This window comes from Triturus cristatus, chromosome 8, assembly GCF_964204655.1.
Source record: "Triturus cristatus chromosome 8, aTriCri1.1, whole genome shotgun sequence".
In the NCBI taxonomy this organism is placed as follows: Eukaryota; Metazoa; Chordata; class Amphibia; order Caudata; family Salamandridae; genus Triturus; species Triturus cristatus.
Genome location: NC_140591.1, coordinates 5,742,914 through 5,766,325, shown reverse-complemented (window position 1 = coordinate 5,766,325; position 23,412 = coordinate 5,742,914). Strand labels below are relative to the sequence as shown.

Genomic DNA, 23,412 nt, shown 5'->3' with positions numbered 1-23,412 from the left:
CCAATCCTTTGTCCAGCTCGCCCCAGGCCCGGGACTGGTGTGCCCCAGGACCGGTTTGAACTGGCATATGCACCGAGGCTCCTTGTGAGCCACAGGCATGTCTGGTTTCTTTCAAGCCCTACCTGACCAATACACAAAATCCTGTCTGGGGTGGTGCACGCACCTCCCCTGGCAGGAAACCCTTTGTCCACACCTCCCAAGCTGGAAGGACTCCCAGCAGCAGGAGGGCAGACTTGTGTCTGTGGTGGCAGCATCCATTTTGTGGAGCTGAGGCTATGTCTGATTTTACCCGGGTTTCAGGTACTGTACATGTCGTGTCCCTCTAGAAGGGTGGAATGCTAACCCCGTCGCCAGAATTGGCGAGGGGTTAGTATTCCAATTCGTATGACACCTTACTCGACATGTTTTGATAAAGCCAAACCAAAGTTAGCATTTAACCGCGAGGTTCATAATGCACTTAAGAGTATATGGTATGACGATATCTGGAAACAGTAGAAGGAAGTTGTTCCGACCACTGCAGACAGGCTCAGCTCATGCCAGAGCACCATCTCACAGGGAACCAAGCACTCTGCCTTCAGGATTGTTAAGGCCTGCCATTGGAGTGACTTATAGGTTACCAGGTGTCCCATTTAAGGTTAGGTATAGGTATACTACACCTAAGTAAGAGGTGATTACACCAACTTACCCCAGCTGAGTGATCAGCCAGTTGTGTCAAATTGTTAGGCCAAGCCTGGGGTGGCATAATACATGCTGCAGCCCTTGGCAGGCCTTGGGTACACCAATGCCCTGGGTACCTAGTGTACACTGGTACAGGGGCTGACAGGGTGATCCAACCAATTGGGTATGTACCTAGGGTACATGGAGTCCATTTTACAGAGAGAGCAGATAGCCTGAGAGCCTGAATGGCAGGATCTCAGGCCAACTAAGTCGAAAAACCAGCTAGACACTAGGCAAAAATTTGGGGGTAACCATAGTCAGATATCCACCTTCCTACATGTCCATACAGCACATTATATGTTACCTACTCCATCTACAAAGGGGTAACCTAGCATATACATCCATTCGGTTACACCTCGCTGCAATTGCTGCTTATTTACAGAACAGGCAGCACCTATCACTTTTCAGGGTGCCTGCTATCAAGGCATTTATGGAAGACCTCAAAAGAGTAATTCCACCCAGAGTGCCACCCTCGCCGGTTTGGAACTTGAATATAGTCCTCACGCGGTTAATGGGACCCCCTTTCAAACCATTACATAAATGCAAGCTGCAATTTCTCACATGGAAAACAGCTTTTCTAGTGGCCATCACTTCCCTCCGAAGAGTTGGTGAAATACAGGCACTCACTATACAGGAACCTTTTCTTTAGATGCATCACAACAAGGTTGTACTCCGCACCAATCCCAAATTTCTACCCAAGGTCATTTCTCCATTCCATCTAAACCAGTCGGTAGAATTACCAGTCTTTTTCTCCCAACCCCAAACCGTTGCGGAAAGAGCCTTACACACACTGGATGTTAAAAGGGCTTTACTTTACTACATCCAACGAACACAACCTTTCAGGAAAACCAAACAGCTATTTGTCTCCTTCTCCCCACCACACAAAGGCAACCCTATTTCTAAATCAGGGATAGCTAGGTGGATTGTAAAATGCATACAGATTTGCTATCACAAAGCAAAACGAACGCTATCTGTTCCCCCTAAAGCCCACTCTACAAGGAAGATAGGGGCTTCTATGGCTTTCCTAGGGAACATACCACTAGATGACATCTGCAAAGCAGCGACATGGTCAACACCGCACACCTTCACAAAACATTACTGTGTAGATGTGCAAACCAAGCAACAAGCTAGTGTGGGCCAAGCTGTACTAAAGACACTGTTTCAAACAACTGCAACGGTCGCCGCTAGGGTTGGGTACTGCTATATAATCTATGCACAGTGTATAATCTGCAGCTCATATGCCTCGAACGGAATATGCTACTTACCAGTACGCATCTGTTCTTGGCATGTAGAGCTGCAGATCTATACACGCCCACCCGCCTCCCCAGCTACCTGTATCCGTTCCAGTCTTATCTTATTTAGATACAATACACATGGGTTTCTTTACTGTTACTACTACGCTCCATCTTTCCCTGCTGGCGAAAAACAATCTGAGGATGGAGCCGAAGCCCATGCGCAATACGAACCAGAGGAGGAGTCACCGAACTCGTGACTTTCAAAGACTTTCCAAGAGGAAAAACAAACTGCAAACATCCGGGCCCAACACCAGATGGCGATCTATGCACAGTGTATAGATCTGCAGCTCTACATGCCAAGAACAGATGCATACTAGTAAGTAGCATATTCCTTTTAAAGCGTGCTTAAAGAACTTTATATAAAGAACTTTATTTTTATAAATACAGCCTTGTGTCTCTGTGTGGTGGGTTGGTGGTTATTGTGGGACGCCTTGAATGCTTCACCTAATGCCCTCTGGAATCTAGCCTGACTGCTCGCGCCACGTTACCTAGAGGGTGAGCAGGGGTTATTTTCTTAGCGTAATCCTTCGCCCTGACTTAGAGGAAAGGGTCCCTGCTTGTCGCAAGTGCATACCTGCGCCAACCAGAGACCCCGGATTCTAACACTGGGTAGCCACTGGGAGCAGGTTTTTCCCAAATGCAAGTAAACTAGACACCTACTGTTCTGATCCATCAGTTATGGGAGTCATGTTGGAGACTACGTGGACGGTTATATAGCATTTCATCCACCAGCCCATAAGAACAGTCTCATTTTATATTTCATGTGGCAGAGACCAAGCTTTCTGGCGGTTCCATCTAAAGAGAGACACAACACCAATCTATGCTCTGGGCAGTCTCTGCCAGCGTGTTAAAGATCTCTTCTTTTCTTCAGCACATTCTAGACGACATCGTAGACCAACCATGTGATGGCAAACCCTGGTTTCCTCCATTTACTGATGAAATGCATCTATGAGGTACATCTGACTGGCCACAGTAAAGTCGAACACCGATTTCCTTACTTCTTGTCAAGGCTTTAAAGCCTTGTAAACCAGATAGTTCTGTAAAACCAACAGGAGGACTACAGCTCATGCACTCCTGTCCGTGCAACCCTTACATGAATCCCCAGTGCGCCCTGATAAATATTCCTCTTGATTTATCCATTGGTGGTGTCTGCGGGCCGAGGGTCTCCAAGGATGCCCCTTCCAATGTCCTCCTCATCCAATCACTCTTTCACAGTCTTCGGAGACCACATGGGTCGATCAGTCTTCGGAGACCACATGGGTCGATCAGTCTTCGGAGACCACATGGGTCGATCAGTCTTCGGAGACCACATGGGTCGATCAGTCTTCGCAGACCACATGGGTCGATCAGTCTTCGGAGACCACATGGGTCGATCAGTCTTCGCAGACCACATGGGTCGATCAGTCTTCGCAGACCACATGGGTCGATCAGTCTTCGCAGACCACATGGGTCGCTCAGTCTTCTCAGACCACATGGGTCGCTCAGTCTTCTCAGACCACATGGGTCGCTCAGTCTTCTCAGACCACATGGGTCGATCAGTCTTCGCAGACCACATGGGTCGCTCAGTCTTCGCTTGCTGACTTGCAGGCTCTGACTGCTGCCCACCCTCATGCCATCTTCTGTAAAAAGTCACCTGCTTGTTTTCAGTCCTTTCTTCCTCTTCTGTGGGAAGGTCAAGGCCCCTGATTTACCAAGTGAGGAAGGCGATGTGCCCTGGTCGCTGTCACTGGGATTTTGAGAATAAACCAGAAGAATTCAGAGCATGCAATCCTACTGACACGTCCCACGCAGGGCCCTGTATCTCTTGGGACAGTGAATCTACGGATGCTCGTCTGGGGCTTACCCGAGAGGCAGCATTTCAGGAACAAACAAAAAAAGGCAATTTTTCCTTTACCGCATGAAGTCTGGACATCTGGGGATTCATTCCTGTTGAAGGGGCCGTAGCCCCCATGAGGTCTTTCACCTTTACTAGTGATCAACATGACAAGCCCAAAACTCAGGAGTCCCTTCCCTCGGCTGCTTCTCACTGGTCCATCACGGTCTCTCCAAATCTACAAGAATCAAACTGATGGCCTTCCAGAAAGGTAAGGTCTCCATGTCCCTCCATCCTTCATAGTAGAACCACAAAGCCGGACGCCTCTTTCTGAAAATGAACATTCGTACTTTAGGCTGTCTGGTGGAGTTCTGTTGAAGATGTGTTCAGCCAGAAAGGACTACGTTCACCTTCCTCCTTCCGTCTCATCCACCTCCTCCTCATACTCCTCAGCCTCATTGTGGGCGATGTGCTTTCCTTTCAGTGCTATTTTTCTTGTACTGCCATTAGTCCTGTGGTGTCTACCAAGCTCTTGTAGCGTACCTTAGTTTTCCTGCCTATGTTTTTTTAACATGATTCCGAAAAATAATTTTGCTTGCCTTCTACGTATCGTGTTCCACCCAGAGGCTGTCTTCTGGTCGGGGTGCAAGAACCCAACTCTTTGAATCCTGTGACTTCTCCAACACGGACCGCCTGTAACACTTTGTCTCTTGTTGGAGACATCGAATCGGGAAGAGCAGTGGGTGAGCTTGGGCTGTGCCTTGAAAGAACCACTCCCAGACCCTTGAAAGGACCGCTCCCAGCCCCTTGAAAGGACCGCTCCTTGAAAGGACCGCTCCTTGAAAGGACCTCTCCTTGAAAGGACCGCTCCTTGAAAGGACCGCTCCTTGAAAGGACCGCTCCTTGAAAGGACCGCCCCCAGCCCCCCGAAAGGACCGCTCCCAGCCCCCCGAAAGGACCGCTCCCAGCCCCCTGAAAGAACCGCTCCCAGCCCCCTGAAAGAACCGCTCCCAGCCCCCTGAAAGAACCGCTCCCAGCCCCCTGAAAGAACCGCTCCCAGCCCCCTGAAAGAACCGCTCCCAGCCCCCTGAAAGAACCGCTCCCAGCCCCCTGAAAGAACCGCTCCCAGCCCCCTGAAAGAACCGTTGCCAGCCCTTTGAAAGAACTACTCCCTGCCTTTAGTACGGAGACGATGGAGCATTGTGCAACACACCGATGGAAGGTGGATTCCAGGTAAATCGAGAGATGTTGCCCTCCATTTTACTCCCTGGATCTGTCTCCTGCACCGGACACTAAACCTAACCTCACCCAGCAGGCACCTTCAAGGTGTCCTTAGAAAGAAGCAAACCCGTCGTCTGAGGAAGTCTTTACTACTCATGATGGCTTTACCACGAGCGAAGTCCCCCTAAATGGAGGTTGTAGGTGGAAGGTTAGTCCCAACTGATGTCGCAGGCTCTTCATGCAGATACACAACTAAAACACTGAATGGATACACCTGAAGCCGGGTCTGCGACCCTCCATGCTCCAGAATCAGAAGTGAGTAGGGCCGCCACATGGACATCCTTCAGGCAGGGCGCAGACATTGCTCCAAAAGAGCCCTTCTTTTACACTACGCCCACCCTACTTCTGTAACGCACCTTCATTAAAATAATCTTTTATGTCACAAGTGTTATTAATAAAGAAAGTGTTGGAATAAATTGTGTTTTTTATTTATATATATATATCTCATACTGCATTATTATGTTTGCTACAATATAATATTTAATATAATATAGAACACAGGGGTTAGAAAGACATGGTTGTGTTGTCTTTCATTGTCTTAAAAAGTAGGTTGCTCTTTAATAAACTTTGTAAGGAAGTGTCAAACATATGAGCATTTTAATTCTTTAGAGCCCATGTGTTTCAAGCTCTGAATTGGTTCTTACCTGATCCTTTTGTGCTGCTCTTGGCTTGGGTGGGTGAATGGCTGTCTGTGTCTGGCTGAATCGCTGCCACCCATTCCTACTAAGCAGCTACAATAATGCATAATATTGTTAAAGATAATGAAGCAGATGTTCCCACAGAAAAACCTCTTCGTTGAAGCTTCATGTCCATGAAAGGTCTCCTAAGTAGTGTCCAGAAGTGTCCAAAATAGTGAAGGGGCCCACACACCATGCAGGTCACTTGCTAGGTGGAATTTTCACCAAAACCCTAACATTACGTCTACCCATTCTCTGCCACTAACCTGCTCCGATCACTACGCAGTACTGTGGAACCTAAGACTACAAGGCAGCTCTCCTCCTGTAGCACGTAGGCTGCGCCAGGCTAGTTGTGCGTGGCATAAAATCCAAGCCAGTATCCTGGGTTATTTATTATCACAGTCCTTTCGTACAATAGTTACAAATTTGGATCAAATGGCCGAGGATTATTCTAACTGGATCCGCTCAGCCCTTAATAATATTGTCCCTATTGGAGGCATGGCCAAAAATAGAACAAATGTCTCAACCCTGTTTCGATGAATCGCTTCGAGCCACCGAACACGACTGCCAAAGACAAGAGCGCAAATGGCGCCCAGAATATAAGGTAGAGGAGAGGGTAAAAAATACAATCTGCTTAAGAAATCAGAAAAAATCTATTCTTCAGCGAAATCAACTACACAGAACAAATAAAAATAGCTAATGACGTAAATAAAACCCTGAGTTATGAACATCTTTAGAAATTTCACCAGCAGCTGCTCTGATAACATACCTAAACAAGCCATTGCAATGCAATAGGACTCGCATTTACTCAAGACCTATTGCATTGCAAACGGAAATGTGGCGGGTGAGAAGGCACAAACAACGGAATGCAGGGCCAGGGGAGGGAAGGGGGGGGAGGAGGGGAGAGAAGGGAGGAAGGGGCGGACGCACGAGAAGGCACGGACTTGAAGTAAAGGGGCCAGTAGCCATGGAAGGATACAAATAACGACATGGCCTTCATAAGATGGACTAACAAGCCTAAAACCAATCAGAAGTCAGCATTTAGTACCGACAAAGACGCACGCTAATGAAAAAGATAGGTGGAGAGTGGGCAGAGCTTTTCTGGAGCTTCCACTCCATACTGAATACTGCATGCCTCGCAAATCGAGCAGCATTTGCGCGCTGCCGCTATAGGTTCAACCTAAAAATGAAGAACTAAGTCAATGAGTTTTGGACATTTTACGCCCTCCCAGCCGCGCAGATCCCAGAACTTATCCCAGAGATTAAAGCAGGATCTCCTACGACCCTTGCACCCTAAAGATTGTTCACCTGGCCCCGGAAGTCATAGCACAACATCTATTGGTTATCTTCTCTACTGTTTTTAACACAAGGATCTTCCCGACTTCCTGGAAGTCGGCCTCAGTGCTTCCCCTTAGAAGGAACTCAATCTTAGTATTTTGGATCCGAACAGCTATCGACCTATAGCTCGGCTTCCATACCCGGCCAAACTTACAGAAACAATCATGAATCTCCAACTTTCCTCCTTTATTGAGAATAGTCGTCTCCTGGGTGACCAGCAGTTTGGTTTTAGTGAAAATCAGAGTAGCGAAACTGCTTTGATTGCAGCTACGGAGGAAATCAGATCGTCGTTGGACAGAGGGGTAATGCGGTCCTTATCCTGCCGGGTCCTTCAGCGGCTTTTGAAATGGTTCTCCACGAGATATTGGTTGACCGAATGCAGGATCTTGGGATTGGAGCAACAGCCCTGGATTATAAAATGTTCTCATGGGACACCGAAAAGTAGTGCTGCTGGGCGAATTTAGGTCAGATGCATATTTCTTACCCTGTGGGGTCCCACAGGGCAATGCCCCACCCCCGCCCTATTTAACCTGTGTTGCACCTCTTGCTTCCCTCATAAAATCCTTTTGTCTGTCACTGGCAGCATGTGCCGATGACACACAAATAGTAGTCTCACTTGCAAAACGTGAAAACTATTCTGGTAGCGCCGTCAACAACTGCACGAGTGCAGCCACCACATGGACGGATAGTAACTGCTTGAAACTCCATTCCACCCAAAACAGAGGGCATCTTGTTCTGCAATGATCCGTCCATCTCGTCTTGGAACTGGTAGCCAGCTGATCTGGGCACCCCACCAGTGCCAACCTCAAAAGAACAAAATGTAGGGATTTTGATGGATAGGGAGATAAAATAAAAAGACCAAGTCAATCAGGTCACCTCCTCTTCTTTCTACTTACTCAGAACTATCAAAAAAAGTGACCCATTTCTTCCTGCAGATCTCTTGAAATCTGTAGCCTTGGCTTTGGTCTTATCGCGACTGGACTACTGTAATGGTCTTTATGTAGACCTGTCAAGTGCTCCACTTAAAGTACAAACTCTTCAAAATGCGGCAGCATGATTCCTTTTAAAAATTCCAAAGTATCCATCGGCTCGATCAGCCATCAGGCAGCTGCATGGCCTCCCGGTTAGTCGTATCACCGTCATGGCACCTCGTCTAGCCTACAAGACCCTCTACGGGAAAGCACCTGTCTCCTTTAAGAAAAACCTCGAGTGGTACATACCTGGTAGAACTCTGTTCCAGTGCAGCCAGACTTACGAAGGTTGCTACTTTCAAGCACGCCCCTTGAGCTACGGCTCTATAATGGAACTGTCTGCCACCCGAACTGAAAACAGCTTCTTCACTCCCTGTCTTTAGGAAACAACTTAAAACCTGCCTTTTCAACCAGTGACCCTATAATATTCATACTTGGGACACTGACCTCCCTTCTCTGCTCTACATAGCGCCATGATGCCTCCGGGCATTCATGCGATTTTAAGTTTTATCTTTCATTCATTCATTCATCAAGATGTATGTAGGTATTTGGAGGTTTTATATAGCGCTACCTGTACCCTCATGGAACTTCAAAGCACTGCTAGTTGTAGTAGTAGTAACATACTGTCAAATGGAAAGGGGCGTTGAAGTGAGGCAGCAGAAGGTGGCTATTGCCCAGACAGCTGCGGATCCTGCCCCGTGGGTGAAGCCCCCTGGTCCAGCAAGAGCATCTCTTACGGATGCTTCTAGGCGGGGGACTCCATGTTCAGCCACTCGTTATATGTCAAAGTATTGCTGTGAAACTTTGCTCCACTGTACTTCAGTCTTCACTTCCTGTGCCTCCCAGCCCGGCTGCCCTCTCTGCCCTGGGGAGCCCTGGCCGTCCGTCCCACAGGATTCCTGCTGTACCCAGGGCACAAGTCCTAAATAAATAAGTGGGGGGACTAACCTAGTTAGGGAGTATGCAAGTGACTTGACCGCGCATGACATTATACATGGTATCACAGGAATTAACATCATAGGAAGTGGCATCACAAGTCACAACTTCACAGAAAGTAGCATCACAAGCCACAAGTTTACAGGAAGTGGCATCACAAGAAGTGACATCAGATCCTAAGCCCTCACATATATGTTTAACAGGTCTAACATGGGTACATTTGAGCGCAATTCAAGTATACAAGCAATCCCCCCTGATTGAGGCAGAAGACTCGCGCTTTAGTAAGCTACACACAAAACAATGTTGCCGTTTGTCAACGTAATTCTTCCTTTGCCCAAGAATTGAACAAACAAACTCTACTGCACCCTACTCAACCAGGCATAATATCCCATATTCAGCACATTTCCATGTAGATGTGCTTGCTTGAGCTGCCTTCGTTCTCCGAGGTGAGACCACCTTCTTATGCAAAGTATTCTTACTCAGTCTTACCCACCTGCACGGACGACCCAAAGCAACCGGGAAAGACAGAGGGGAGAAAGGAGAGAGATGAGAAAACAACGATGAAGGCAGAAAAGGGGTGAAAAAACAACCTGCAAGAATAAGCAACTGTAGGGTTGCGAAGGAAAAATGTTATGGCAACCTTGGCATTCAGCAGTAGGACCCTAATAAAAGCTTTAGGGCTCTGTATTTGTTACAAATGACGCACAGCCCCCAAAATGTCACCGACACATTTAGCAGCAGACATCGCTTGTATTCTTATTGTTGGCAGAACTGTATCTGAACCACCCTCTCATTTACCCACACAACCTGAGCTCACCCTGGAATCAGGACCACCAGCATGCCCACACCAAGAATGGGCCATGCATTTCAAAGTGAGAGGGATCCGCTCCACCAGAATGCCCACACCAAGAACAGGCCATGCCTTTCAAAGTCTGAGGGATCCGCTCCACCAGAATGCCCACACCAAGAACGGGCCATGCCTTTCAAAGTCTGAGGGATCCGCTCCACCAGAATGCCCACACCAAGAACAGGCCATGCCTTTCAAAGTCTGAGGGATCCGCTCCACCAGAATGCCCACACCAAGAACGGGCCATGCCTTTCAAAGTCTGAGGGATCCGCTCCACCAGAATGCCCACACCAAGAATGGGCCATGCCTTTCAAAGTGAGAGGGATCCGCTCAACCAGCATGCCCACTCCAAGAACGGGCCATGCCTTTCAAAATCTGAGGGATCCGCTCCACCAGACTGCCCACACCAAGAATGGGCCATGCCTTTCAAAGTGAGAGGGATCCGCTCAACCAGCATGCCCACTCCAAGAATGGGCCATGCATTTCAAAGTCTGAGGGATCAGCTCCACCAGAATGCCCACACCAAGAATGGGCCATACCTTTCAACGCGAGAGGGATCCGCTCCACCAGAATGCCCACACCAAGAATGGGCCATGCCTTTCAAAGTGAGAGGGATCCGCTCCACCAGAATGCCCACACCAAGAATGGGCCATGCCTTTAAAAGTCTGAGGGATCCGCTCCACCAGAATGCCCACACCAAGAATGGGCCATGCATTTCAAAGTAAGAGGGATCTGCTCCACCAGAATGCCCACACCAAGAATGGGCCATGCCTTTCAAAGTCTGAGGGATCCGCTCCACCAGAATGCCCACACCAAGAATGGGCCATGCCTTTCAAAGTGAGAGGGATCTGCTCCACCAGAATGCCCACTCCAAGAATGGGCCATGCCTTTCAAAAAGTCTGAGGGATCCGCTCCACCAGAATGCCCACACCAAGAATGGGCCGTGCCTTTCAAAGTCAGAGGGATCCGCTCCACATCAAAACAACTGTAAGCTGCACAGTATCCAGGATGAAAGGGACATGGTGAGAACATCAACTCGTATGAAAAAGGCACATGCAATTCCAGTCCTAATTAGCACAGTCAAGAAAATATCAGCCAACAGAAGGAAATGTTACTAGTTTGCATAGAAAAACTACCCACGTGGGGAGATGTAGTTACAGCGAGAGACACCACAAACTATCGCCAGTAATCAGAATCTACACTAGACGATGCTCGCTAGTAAGACCTCTGCATATTCTAGACAAGTTATACTGCCAACACGGTGCACCACAGACGGCCTACTTGTCTACAGTAACGCTGACCTGGGGGCTCGCCTGTTCACTGTAACCTCATCCTGAAGGAGCCGGCCCTAGGTAAGCATGCATGTGCTTTCATTTCATAGTTAGCATAACCCTGAATTACATCATCCTCCCAGACCTACGAGCATCATAACAACAAAGCCAACCTGCATTATTGTGTTTTAATACAGTACTTTGCGACCTCTCTGCCGTAGGTAGGTGTGAGCAGGTCAAAAAATGAAACCACCCAAATGCACTATTAGACCTTTTGTTGTTGTTGATGTTCGGAGAGGCCAGAACCCCCCCCCCCCCCCACCCCCCTCCTCCCCCACGGAACACTCTTAGAAGAGGGCTGGCTCACTCAGTCACTCGCTTACTACAATTCAGGGCAACTATTGCACCCCAGTACTTTCAAAAGATCATGTCAACACCCTAATACAGGTGGGATCTAAAATAGACTTTGACGTGTTATGTAAGCATGCTCTTATTATACAAGTTCAGCGCTTACTGTGATGTCATCCGAGTTAAAGAATGTAAAATGACATCATGGGAAAATTCAGGGTCCAAGGTAATATGATGTATCTACCTGTTAGAATTGGGGATCTCTGGTTGGCACAGGTAGGTACTTGTGTCCAGCAGGGATCCTCTCCTCTAGTCAGGGTAAGGGGTTACACTCCAACAATAACCCCCGCTCACCCTCTTGGTAGCTTGGCGCAAGCAGACAAGGCTTATCTCAGGGCGCAATGGTTAAGCATTTGTGAACACATCCAGTAGTTCAATGATACCCCCTCAAATGGACTCCACACTGCGTTTATCAAAAATAATTGCTTTTATATAATCAGACTTAGCACAAGACCCAATAACGATCAAAAGGCCCACAATACTATTGGCAATAAGCAGTTCTTTGATTCAAGGGTATTCTGTGCGGTTCGTTCTTCTTCGTACGGTGCGTACGGGGATGAAAGATGCTTACGAGTGGGTCTCACAAGCGTTGCAGACGCTCCTTTGCGAAGCGTACACCCTGCGGTGCTTATGAACGGGGCTCACAAATGCTGCAGACGCTCCGGTGCGAAGCGTACACCCTGTGGTGCTTACGTACACAGTACCTTATCTTTGAAAGTTCGTCACGGACGATTTGGTGAATCCCAGCGCGTTGTACGTTGCGATGTCCTCCTGTTACGGTACAAGCTACGGCTCGTAGGGGGCCTTAGTCACAATGTTCGAGGGGACGGTGCGTGGGTACGGTGCTCTAGCTGTTCGTTGCGGTGTACGAGCCGTACCTTGAGAGCGGCGCCTTTTCCTAAAGTGCGGTGCGAAGCAGGCAGTACGCTCCAATGGTGAGCGACGTACCAACCACTCCACGCGCCACAGTCTGCCCACAACAGGGGTAGGGGGGCACGCTTGAGCAGTAGGGTGCGGAGAGGGGAAATCAAAGTGCGGTGAAGTCCTTCCTTCACGGTGTGAGCTACGGCTCGTAGGGGGGCCTTAGTCGCGTTGTTTGGGCCAGACAGCTGGGCACAGGCTTTCTTAGTGTACGCGCCGATCTAGGAGGCGCACACTTCTCTCGGCTTCGGTTTCACGGTGAGAACGGTGGTTCTCGGCGGCGGCTCTCAAGGGGGCTGAAGTCCACTGGTCCTGGTACTTAGTTCAGGGGGCAAGCTCAGTCAAAAGCCCTTGGAGATCTTAAAAGCACAAGTTGAAATAAAGTTTCTCAGCAATCTTTCTCCTCTCCTTCAGCAGCAAGGCAACCACTGCAGGCCTATACCCCAGGTCAGGGACAGTACTCCTCCTACAGCTTTCCCAGTTCCTTCTCCTCAGGCAGAGGTTCGTCTTGTTAGCAGGATCTGATTTCTTAGGAGCAGGGCTCCTATACTTATACGCCATTTCTTTTGTTCTTGCAGGACAGGGGGGCCCTTGCCTAGTTCGGTCCGGTTTCTGAGCACTTTGTTGACATGATGCAGGCTTCTGCTTTCAGTGTGCAGGGCAGAGACATCAGACGCGCTACAGGAGGTGGAGCCAGCATTGTGGTGGCAGAGCACAGCCCTATTCAGAGTCCAGGTGCACTCCTCCCACCCATCCTGGGGTAATCTTCCTATTCACCACCTGGCTGCCCAGACTGTCTCTTGGAATTCCCCAGCCCTGTCACTCACACAAACCAGACAGCAGATACACATCAGCGCAGAGGCGGGCTGAAATGGTTAGGCAAGCAAATGCCAACTTTCTAAAAGTGGCGTTTGCAAACACAGAACATTAAAATAAACTTTGCTAAAAGATGTATTTTATTATTCTGAGTTCAGGCATACTAAACTCGAATTCCTACCATGTTCCCTGGGTCTGTTAGGATCAGAGGATGTAACAATTCCAACAGCTCATTCTGGCCTATGGAGAACAAGTAGCCTTACAATAGTGAAAAACGAAAATGGCTGTAATTCACTATTAGGACATGCCACACACCTCAGGGCATGTCCTACCTTATCCTTACAATGCACCCTGCCCTTGGGCCTACCATAGGGGTGACTAATATGAAGTTAAGGGACGGTTTAGGGACTGGCAAATGGGTGCACTTGCTCAGTCAGCATGACAGTACCAGACTGCCCGCAGGTTCTGCAATGGCAGACCTTAGACACATTTTACTAGGCTGCTTCTGTGGGTGGCACAACCGGTGCTGCAAGCCCACCAGCGGCATTTGTATTTACAAGCCCTGGGCACTCCTGGTGCACTTTACTGGGGTCTGGCAGTAAACCAAATAAGCCAATCATGGAATCCAACCAACATATACATTTTATATAGGGAGCACTTGCACTGTGGCACTGGTTGGCAGTGGCACAGTGCTCTGAGCAGCCAACACCAGCAAAATACATGAGGCACCGTGATAAAATAGTGGAAGGGAGACTCACGCCAAGGTGCCAGGTCTAACACTACCTGTGATGTCATTATGGTCAAAGGATGTGTAATGTCACTTCCACTACCCCTGGGATTTTCATGAATCAACGTCCGAGTTATCTGTATATGTGCACGTGTGTGTATCTATAGGTGTGCACATAGGCACTGCAGGCATGCGCTATGCGTGGGTAACTCTTTTTCTCACTCTCTCCTCCAGCCCACCTACCGGGGGGGCAGGGGGTGTGTGTGTCTCTCTCTCACTCTCTCTGTCTCGTCTCTCTCTCTCTCGTCTCTCTCTCTCTCTCTCTGTCTCTCTCTCTCTCTGTCTCTCTCTCTCTCTGTCTCTCTCTCTCTGTCTCTCTCTCTCTGTCTCTGTCTCTCTCTCTCTGTCTCTGTCTCTGTCTCTCTCTCTCGCTCTCTCTCTCGCTCTCTCTCTCGCTCTCTCTCTCGCTCTCTCTCTCGCTCTCTCTCTCTCTCTCTCGCGCTCTCTCTCGCTCTCTCTCGCTCTCTCGCTCTCTCTCTCTAGCTCTAGCTCTCGCTCTCTCTCGCTCTCTCTGTCTCTCATCTCTCATTCCCCCCCCCCCGCGGTAACTCTTTTTTTCCCTCTCTCCCCTCCAGCCCACCTACCTGAAGCTGATGCCTCTGTACTTCCCACGGTCGCTGGAGGAGGAGACGGCATCTCTCCCGCACCTTCCTAGAGACATTGGCAATGCCGAGGGTGAGCCGGTGGTGCCGGAACGCCAGATTCGAATCTGTGAGAAGCCGGGACTCCCAGAAGGTGAGTCTGTCGGTCCAGTGTCCAGCCCTGGGCATGGGCGTGCTGGCCAGCTCGCTCTTTGCACAATGACTTCATGTGTAGAAACCATCACTGATGCGTGATTGCATTGGAAGCCTGTGGGTTGTCTGTGGTGGGAGATCACGCCAGGCCTTTCACGGCTGCAAGAGTTCACCAAAATCACTTCAGTGTAAGAGCAACTATTACACTTGGAAACATTTGTAACATGTTCAGTGAGGGGAATTACTGTAAAAAGCACCATTTTAGCAATAGTTCAATATTTCCAATGTCACTGTCTCACACATCTGTTATCCTGACTTTTCTGTTATTCACCAGGAGTTCACAACTAGCTCTGACCTCACCAGGGGCCAGGGACCGAAGGCGGAGTCTGTTGGTGTGTTTAGTGCCCAGAGAAGAGATCTTTGGGCAACATGTAGGCCCCCGGGAGGGACCCCAGCAGGGCCAACCAAGGCTTTCATGCGTAGAGTCGTTAAATTGAGTACTACTGTCGCGGGGGATCGTTGACTGCTGTGGCACAAGTAACATGTCACTTTTTGGCATCCGTGAATGTGAGTGGGATCGTGTGCTGGTAGTACATGGTGGTGCTTCACTAGTGATAGAGGCACTTAGTTTTGGATATACTTATTTTATTTCATCGGGTTTCCTTTCACTCTCTGTGCATTTCTACATGTACACCTTGTGCCTGTGTTATTGATGTTACTTGGGGTCGCAGCTCAGTCTTTGGTACATTTTAGTGCTTGCACTAAGGAACCACTCTCCCAGAGCACTTCAACCCTGACCAGATCCTCAACGAACACATTGGCAACAAACAAACCCCACAAAGACATCCTGGACCAGCTCTCTTATAAAGAAAGCGACTTCAGAGCTGCTCGCACTCTTGCAGCTAGATGGTAGTAAGGCCCAACTCCATGGCCTCCCAGATCCCACACTGACATCCATCGGGGACCTTCTGTTCCTCATGGTGCAGCACATCTCGTCCAGGCCTACAGTATCACCCCCATCCTGATGGAACTCCATCGGCTCCACCTGCCAGCCCGTACCCTCTCCAAAACCAGCTTCGCTCATCTTGTAGCAAAGCTCACCATCTCTGGTGCTTCTCAGCACAGCCAGGACGCCATCAGACTAAGAAAAAACACGGCAGCAGGCCCTTTCCATCTGTGCGCCCAGGATCTGGAACAGCATCCCTGTATCTATCACGACCACCTCAGCATCTGTGCACCCAGGATCTGGAACAACATCCCCGTATCCATCAGGACCCCCCCCAGCATCTGTGCACCCTGGATCTGGAACACCATCCCTGTATCCATCAGGACCGCCCCAGCATCTGTGCACCAAGGATCTGGAACAACATCCCATATCCATCAGGACCGCCCCAGCATCTGTGCACCCAGGATCTGGAACAGCATCCCTGTATCCATCAGGATCGCCTCAGCATCTGTGCACCCAGGATCTGGAACAACATCCCATATCCATCAGGACCGCCCCAGCATCTGTGCACCCAGGATCTGGAACAGCATCCCTGTATCCATCAGGACCGACCCAGCATCTGTGCACCCTGGATCTGGAACAGCATCCCTGTATCCATCAGGATTGCCTCCGCATCTGTGCACCCAGAATATGGAAAATCCCATATCCAACAGGACCGCCTAAGCATCTGTGCACCCAGGGTCTCGAACAGCATCCCTGTATCCATCAGGACCGCCTGAGCATCTGTGCACCCAGGGTCTGGAACAGCATCCCTGTGTCCACCAGGACCACCCCAGCATCTGTGCACTCAGGGTCTGGAACACTATCCCTGTACCATCAGGACTGCCTCAGCATCTGTGCACCCAGGATCTGGAATAACATCCCCGTATCCATCAGGACCCACCCAGCATCTGTGCACCCTGGATCTGGAACAACATCTGTGTCCATCAGGACCACCACAGCATCTGTGCACCCAGGGTCTGGAACAGCATCCCTGTATACATCAGGACCGCCTGAGCCTCTGTGCACCCTGGGTCTGGAACAGCATCCCTGTATCCATCAGGATCGCCTCAGCCTCTGTGCACCCAGAATATGGAAAATCCCATATCCAACAGGACCGCCTCAGCATCTGTGCACCCAGGATCTGGAACAACATCCCATATCCATCAGGACCGCCTCAGCATCTGTGCACCCAGGGTCTGGAATAGCATCCCTGTATCCATCAGGACCACAGCAGCATCTGTGCACCCAGGGTCTGGAACAGCATTCCTGTATCCATCAGGACCACAGCAGAATCTGTGCACTCAGGATATGGAGCAGCATCTCTGTATCCATCAGGAACGCCTGAGCCTCTGTGCACCCTGGATCTGGAACAGCATCCCTGTATCCACCGGGAATGCCTGAGCCTCTGTGCACCCTGGATCTGGAACAACATCTCTGTGTGCATCAGGACCACCCCAGCATCTGTGCACCCAGGGTCTGGAACAGCATCCCCGTATCCATCAGGACCGCCTGAGCCTCTGTGCACCCTGGATCTGGAACAACAGCTCCATGGACATCAGGACCGCCCCAGCATCTGTGCACCAAGGATCAGGAACAACATCCCTGTATCCACCAGGACCACTACAGCATCTGTGCACCCAGGATCTGGAACCACATCCCTGTATCCATCAGGACCACCTCAGCATCTGTGCACCCAGGGTCTGGAACAGCATCCCTGTGCCCACCAGGACCACCCCAGCATCTGTGCACTCAGGGTCTGGAACACTATCCCTGTACCATCAGGACCGCTTCAGCATCTGTGCACCCAGGGTCTGGATCCGCATCCCTGTATCCATCAGGTACGGCCCAGCATCTGTGCACCCAGGGTCTGGAACAGCATCCCTGTATCCACCATAACCACCCCAGCATCTGTGCACCCAGTGTCTGGAACAGCATCCCTGTATCCACCATAACTGCCCCAGCATCTGTGCACCCAGTGTCTGGAACAGCATCCTAGTATCCACCAGAACCGCCTCAGCATCTGTGAACCCAGGGTCTGGAACAGCATCCCTGTATCTATCCGGACAACAGCAGCATCTGTGCACCCAGGGTCTGGAACAGCATCCCTGTATCCACCATAACCGCCCCAGCATCTGTGCACCCAGTGTCTGGAACAGCATCCCTGTATCCACCAGAACCGCCTCAGCATCTGTGAACCCAGGGTCTGGAACAGCATCCCAGTATCCACCAGAACCGCCTCAGCATCTGTGAACCCAGGGTCTGGAACAGTTTCCCTGTATTTATCAGGACCACAGCAGCATCTGTGCACCAAGGATCTGGAACATCCCTATATTCATCAGGACCGCCTCAGCATCTGTGCACCCAGGGTCTGGAACAGCATCCCTGTATCCATCAGGACCGCCTAAGCCTCTGTGCACCCAGGGTCTGGAACAGCATCCCTGTATCCGTAAGGACCGCCTCAGCCTCTGTGCACCCAGGGTCTGGAACGGCATCCCTGTATCCTTAAGGACCGCCTTAGCCTCTGTGCACCCAGGGTCTGAAACAGCATCCCTGTATCAATCAGGACCGCCTCAGCATCTGTGCACCCAGGATCTGGGACAACATCCCTGTATCCATCAGGACCGCCTAAGCCTCTGTGCACCCAGGGTGTGGAACAGCATCCCTGTATCCATCAGGACCACCTAAGCCTCTGTGCACCCAGGGTCTGGAACAGCATCCCTGTATCCGTAAGGACCGCCTCAGCCTCTGTGCACCCAGGGTCTGGAACAGCATCCCTGTATCCTTAAGGACCGCCTTAGCCTCTGTGCACCCAGGGTCTGAAACAGCATCCCTGTATCCATCAGGTCTGCCTCAGTATCTGTGCACCCAGGGTCTGGGACAACATCCCTGTATCCATCAGGTCTGCCTCAGTATCTGTGCACCCAGGGTCTGGAACAACATCCCTGTACCATCAGGACCGCCCCAGCATCTGTGCACCCAGGATCTGGAACAACATCCCTGTATCCGTAAGGACTTCCCCCGACGCTGCTCCAATTTAGCACATAGGTGAAGACACCACTCTTTAAAAACAAGATATCACACTGCATTAATATTCCACAAACCAGCGGCCTCTCCTGTCACATGTTTATTGCGTATTTTGCTTTGACCCTGTGCAGCTCCCCCCGCATTCTGGCTAGATTTGCACTCTAAAAATACCAGATACATACATGCATGCATACATGCATACATACATACATACATACATACATACATATGCATACACTACTGTCCTTTCCAAAGCTGTCCTGCAGCACTTCCTGCTCGTACCAGCATACCGCTGTAAGGGCCCTGAGAACCAGTAGCGCCCCCTGGTGCCCGCTGCCGTGGTGCAGTTGAGTGGGGATAGTAAGACTGCAGAAGTAAGTCGGCTCCAGACCGCGTGCACACCCACAGCAGGCGGCTGCAGGAGTACAGCCTTTACCCCTGAGGCGCCGCCTCTGCATCGAGGGTGCGTGCGACTCTACAGACCAGAGAGTCACGACAGACCAACAGCCCCATCTCTCACATAGCCTCGTAGATGGCCGGAGGGTTGGGGTCTACTCGAAGGCCATCTTAGATTCTTGGCTTCCTGCTATACCGACACCCGTAGTGAATCCTCTGCAGTGATGTCTGACCGTGAGGCTTCTCGTCTGCGAGTGACCAATGCTTTCTTCTTTCTGCCGTATCTTCATTAAAGATGGTGCTGGAAGTGATCGGAGAGGAGGAGGAGGGGTGGCGGGACAGCCGCAGTGTGGGACACCTACGCTCTGAAGCTGTTCGATAGATTGAATCCGCCCCCCCAGCTCATAACACCTCCCCACGGTGGCTGGGCAGCTGGCCGGAGTGTACGAATGTGCGACCCACTCGCTTCACACACTTGCTCCCTACACATCAACAAGAGATCCTGCACTCCTAGGAGTGGCCTGCATGGGGGTTCACCCCACTCCCTTCCCCCCCCCCCGGACCCACCACTAGCCTGTACTCTTCATGGGTACAGTATCCTCCTGTTCCCCCGTTACAGCACTTTCACGTAGTCGCGTATCGTCTCACCTCGAAAAAACTTTGATCGAAAAACTTGTGGCAGGCCGTCGGGCCTACCTGCACCGACCGCACCAGCCGTTGATGTAACGGACTCCCTTCAAATTCTGTCCCCGGTGTCGTGCTAAATTTCCACGCACTGACTTGCACGAAGTGTGCGACCTCTGCCTGTCCCTGGAACACAGCGAGAAAGGCTGCGATGCCTGGTGATTGTTTCGATCGAAAAAGACACTTTGGTGCTGTCGGGTCTGCCACGAGATGCAACACTAGAACCGCTCCGCACCGGACATCTTCGGTGAAGATTGCAACACAGGACATCATGTTCAAGGAGCCGAGAGGAAGAACATTTCTCTCTGTCCAAAGTCGACTCCGACAGGGAAGAAGAGGTGCAAGTTACTTCGAGTAAACGTACCGTGAGTAAAGATACACCTTTGCCCCCTCAACAACCAAAGACAAAGGCTCCGGTCCCTCCTCTGCCATAGAGCCAAGGTTGGCACCAACAAAACGTTTCTGATGCCCCGCCCTTGGGCCCGGCTTTGAAACATAAAGGGAAGCCTTCCGGATCGGGCTCGAGCAGGCCCACTCCGATGCCGAAAAACACCTTCGGCACCGAAACTCAAATCTAAACATGTGTCGTCACGATTCCACTGTTGCCGAAGACTCTACCGTGGACACCGAAAGGCTCGGAGCCGAAACCTTCGACGCCGAAACAAATAACTAAAGATAGTTACTCTGCCTAAAGAGCCTCGACCCGATGCCACGCCTTCGGATCCGAAGCAGAAAAACTTGTGATCAACTCTGATACAGGACATATAGAGGACCAGCCAGAGGACTACCACATTCCTCTCAAAAGCAAATGTGTGGGCACTAACCCTTCCCCACCTTACATTCCACCTCCTTCCCCCCCACTGATCCCAATTTACTTATTACACCATCAAATTCACCACCACTACTCACACCTGACCCACAGGATGACTGGGATGAGGATGAAGATCAGGATAGGCCACAGGACATTGACCCGTGGGAGGATTATCGTACTGAGCCAAGCCCAGATAATGACCCTGATTTGTATCCCCGCAGACCCCCCCACCCGACGATAACATTGGGTACATTGAGCTCCTTAACAGGGCTGCTCAATATCACGGGGTGGAGCTGCATAAAGAGCCTTTAGAAGAGGATTCCTCTTCGAAACACTCAGTTCCTCTCCGAGAGCCACTCAGACCTTACCTATGCTAAAAGGTGTGTTGAAACACACAGGCGAGATATTTAAAGATCCTGTGAGGGCAAGAATAATTACACCTAGAGTGGAGAAAAAATATAAACCTTCACCCACCGACCCTGTTTACATCAGAGGTCAGTTGCCTTTAGACTCTCTGGTGGTTTCCAACGCTCGCAAGAGAGCTAACTCGGAAACCACAAGTGAGGCTCCGCCTCCTGATAAGGAGTCTAAGCTTATTGATGCCTCGGGCAAAAGCGTGGCTTCACAAGCGGCTAATCACTGGAGCACTGCCAACGCTCAAGCTCTGTTGGCTCGCTATGATATGGCCCATTACGATGCGTTAGAAAAACGTATGCAATTTTTACCTGACGAACACAAAACTAAAGCTAATGACCTTATCCAAGAAGGTAAACTTATCACTAATACTGCAATCAGGTGTGCCCTGGACGCAGCAGATACAGCAGCTCGTACAGTAAACACCAGTGTACTCCTACGCAGGCATGCTTGGTTGAGAATCTCCGAATTCAAGCCTGAGGTGCAAACCTCCATCCTCAACCAACCTTTCAACAAAGAACATCTTTGTCCCAGAGGTTGATACTGCGCTGGAGAAGATGAAACCAGCACCAGAACCACCGCCGGAGGAAGATCTTTCTCCTACCTGGCGGCCAAGACGTGGAACTCCCTCCCCACCCCCCTTCGACTGACCCAGGACCATCTCTCCTTCAGGAAGCACCTCAAAACCTGGCTTTTCGAGCAGTAGCTGCACCCCCCCTCTCAGCGCCTTGAGACCCTCACGGGTGAGTAGCGCGCTCTACAAATGTCCTGATTGATTGATTGAAAAGAGACACAGAGGTCGCAAAGTCCATTGGGGCTTTGCTATTACCTGCCACTAGGGGTTCCTTTCGCCACTCCTTTTATAGGAGTGCTTCCAAACATGTATCCACTGAAACCCCTCCTCCTTTTACAAGGGCAACAACCAATCCTCCTCTTCAAGAGGTTATTTTAGAGGAAACAACAGTAAGGGAAGAGGCAGAGGCAACTGCACACGCACTTCCTCCACAAACAAACAGTGACTTCCTTCCGTTACTCCCCTATCATTCCACTCCTGTCGGGGGACGTCTCACTCAATTCCTACCTGTCTGGAATTCAATCACCTCAGACAAGTGGGTACTACAAATTATCCAATATGGTTACTGACTGGAGCTCACACACACTCCCCCAGATATACTTCCAAGATCACATGCAATGTCACCAGAGCACCTTACCCTTCTAAAGCGAGAGGTTTTCTTGCTCTTGGAAAAACACGCTATAGAACCAGTCCTACTACAATATCAGGGTACCAGGGTATACTCCCTGTTCTTTTTAATTCCCAAAAGATGGCTCTCTCAGGCCCATACTAGACCTCGGAGAACTAAATCTATACATTTAGTCGGACCACTTTTATATGGTCACACTCCAACACGTGCTTCCACTCCTTCAGCAAGGTGACTTTCTGTCCACTCTGGACTTAAAGGATGCCTATTTCCATATTCCCAATCACACTGCTCACTGGAAATACCTCAGGTTTTTGGTGGACGGCCAACATTACCAATTAAAGATCCTACCATTTGGAGTAACTACCGCACCCAGGGTTTTCACCAAATGCCTGGAAGTAGTAGCAGCTCACCTAAGAAAACAGCACATTCATGTATTCCCCTACCTAGACGACTGGCTCATAAAAGCCAGCTCGCAGCAAAGCTGCCTACGCCACACTCAAACAGTTCAACTGCATCACGACCTTTACTGTAAACCTCACAAAGTCTCATCTCGAACCATCCAATATACAACTGTATCTAGGAGCCACAATAGACACTCAATAAGCTCTAGCATGTCCCAACCCAGTCACAATCCGCAACATGCAGACTCTAATCTCTCAGTTTCAGTCCCAACACGCGTTACCAGCTCGAGTCCATGCAATTGATAGGAATGATGGAGTCTTGCATTTTAATAGTTCCTTACACAAGACTCCAAATGCGTCCCTCCAGGAACGCTTGGCTCAAGGTCAGTTATCAGATCTAGTGTTGGTAGATGGCCGCACCCATCGCTCTCTGCAGTGGTGGAATACAAAATAACCTTGCAAGGGGCTGCCATTCATCGACCCGGTTCCACAGATAGTGCTAACAGCAGACTCGTTGCTCACTGGTTGTTGAGCTCATCTACAAAAACATCCCATTCAGGGCATGTGGACTCTTCAACAAACACAACTCCACATAAACCATCTAGAACTGCTATCCATGTTTCTAGCGTTGAAAGCTTTTCAACTTCATCTAGTAGGCAAAGCTGTCTTAATTCCCACAG

The 23,412-nt window shown here is 50.1% G+C and overlaps 1 protein-coding gene across 2 annotated transcripts in view; it reads left to right on the top strand.

Annotated features, from left to right (window-relative positions):
• GDAP2 (ganglioside induced differentiation associated protein 2) overlaps positions 1-23,412 on the top strand; it is a 471,310-nt gene that overhangs the window by 338,215 nt on the left and 109,683 nt on the right. For both annotated transcript variants that reach the window (XM_085620706.1, XM_085620707.1), the window contains exon 7: positions 14,654-14,813. In XM_085620706.1, the coding sequence (XP_085476832.1) occupies positions 14,654-14,813 (160 nt within the window). The remainder of the gene's footprint in view (positions 1-14,653; positions 14,814-23,412) is intronic.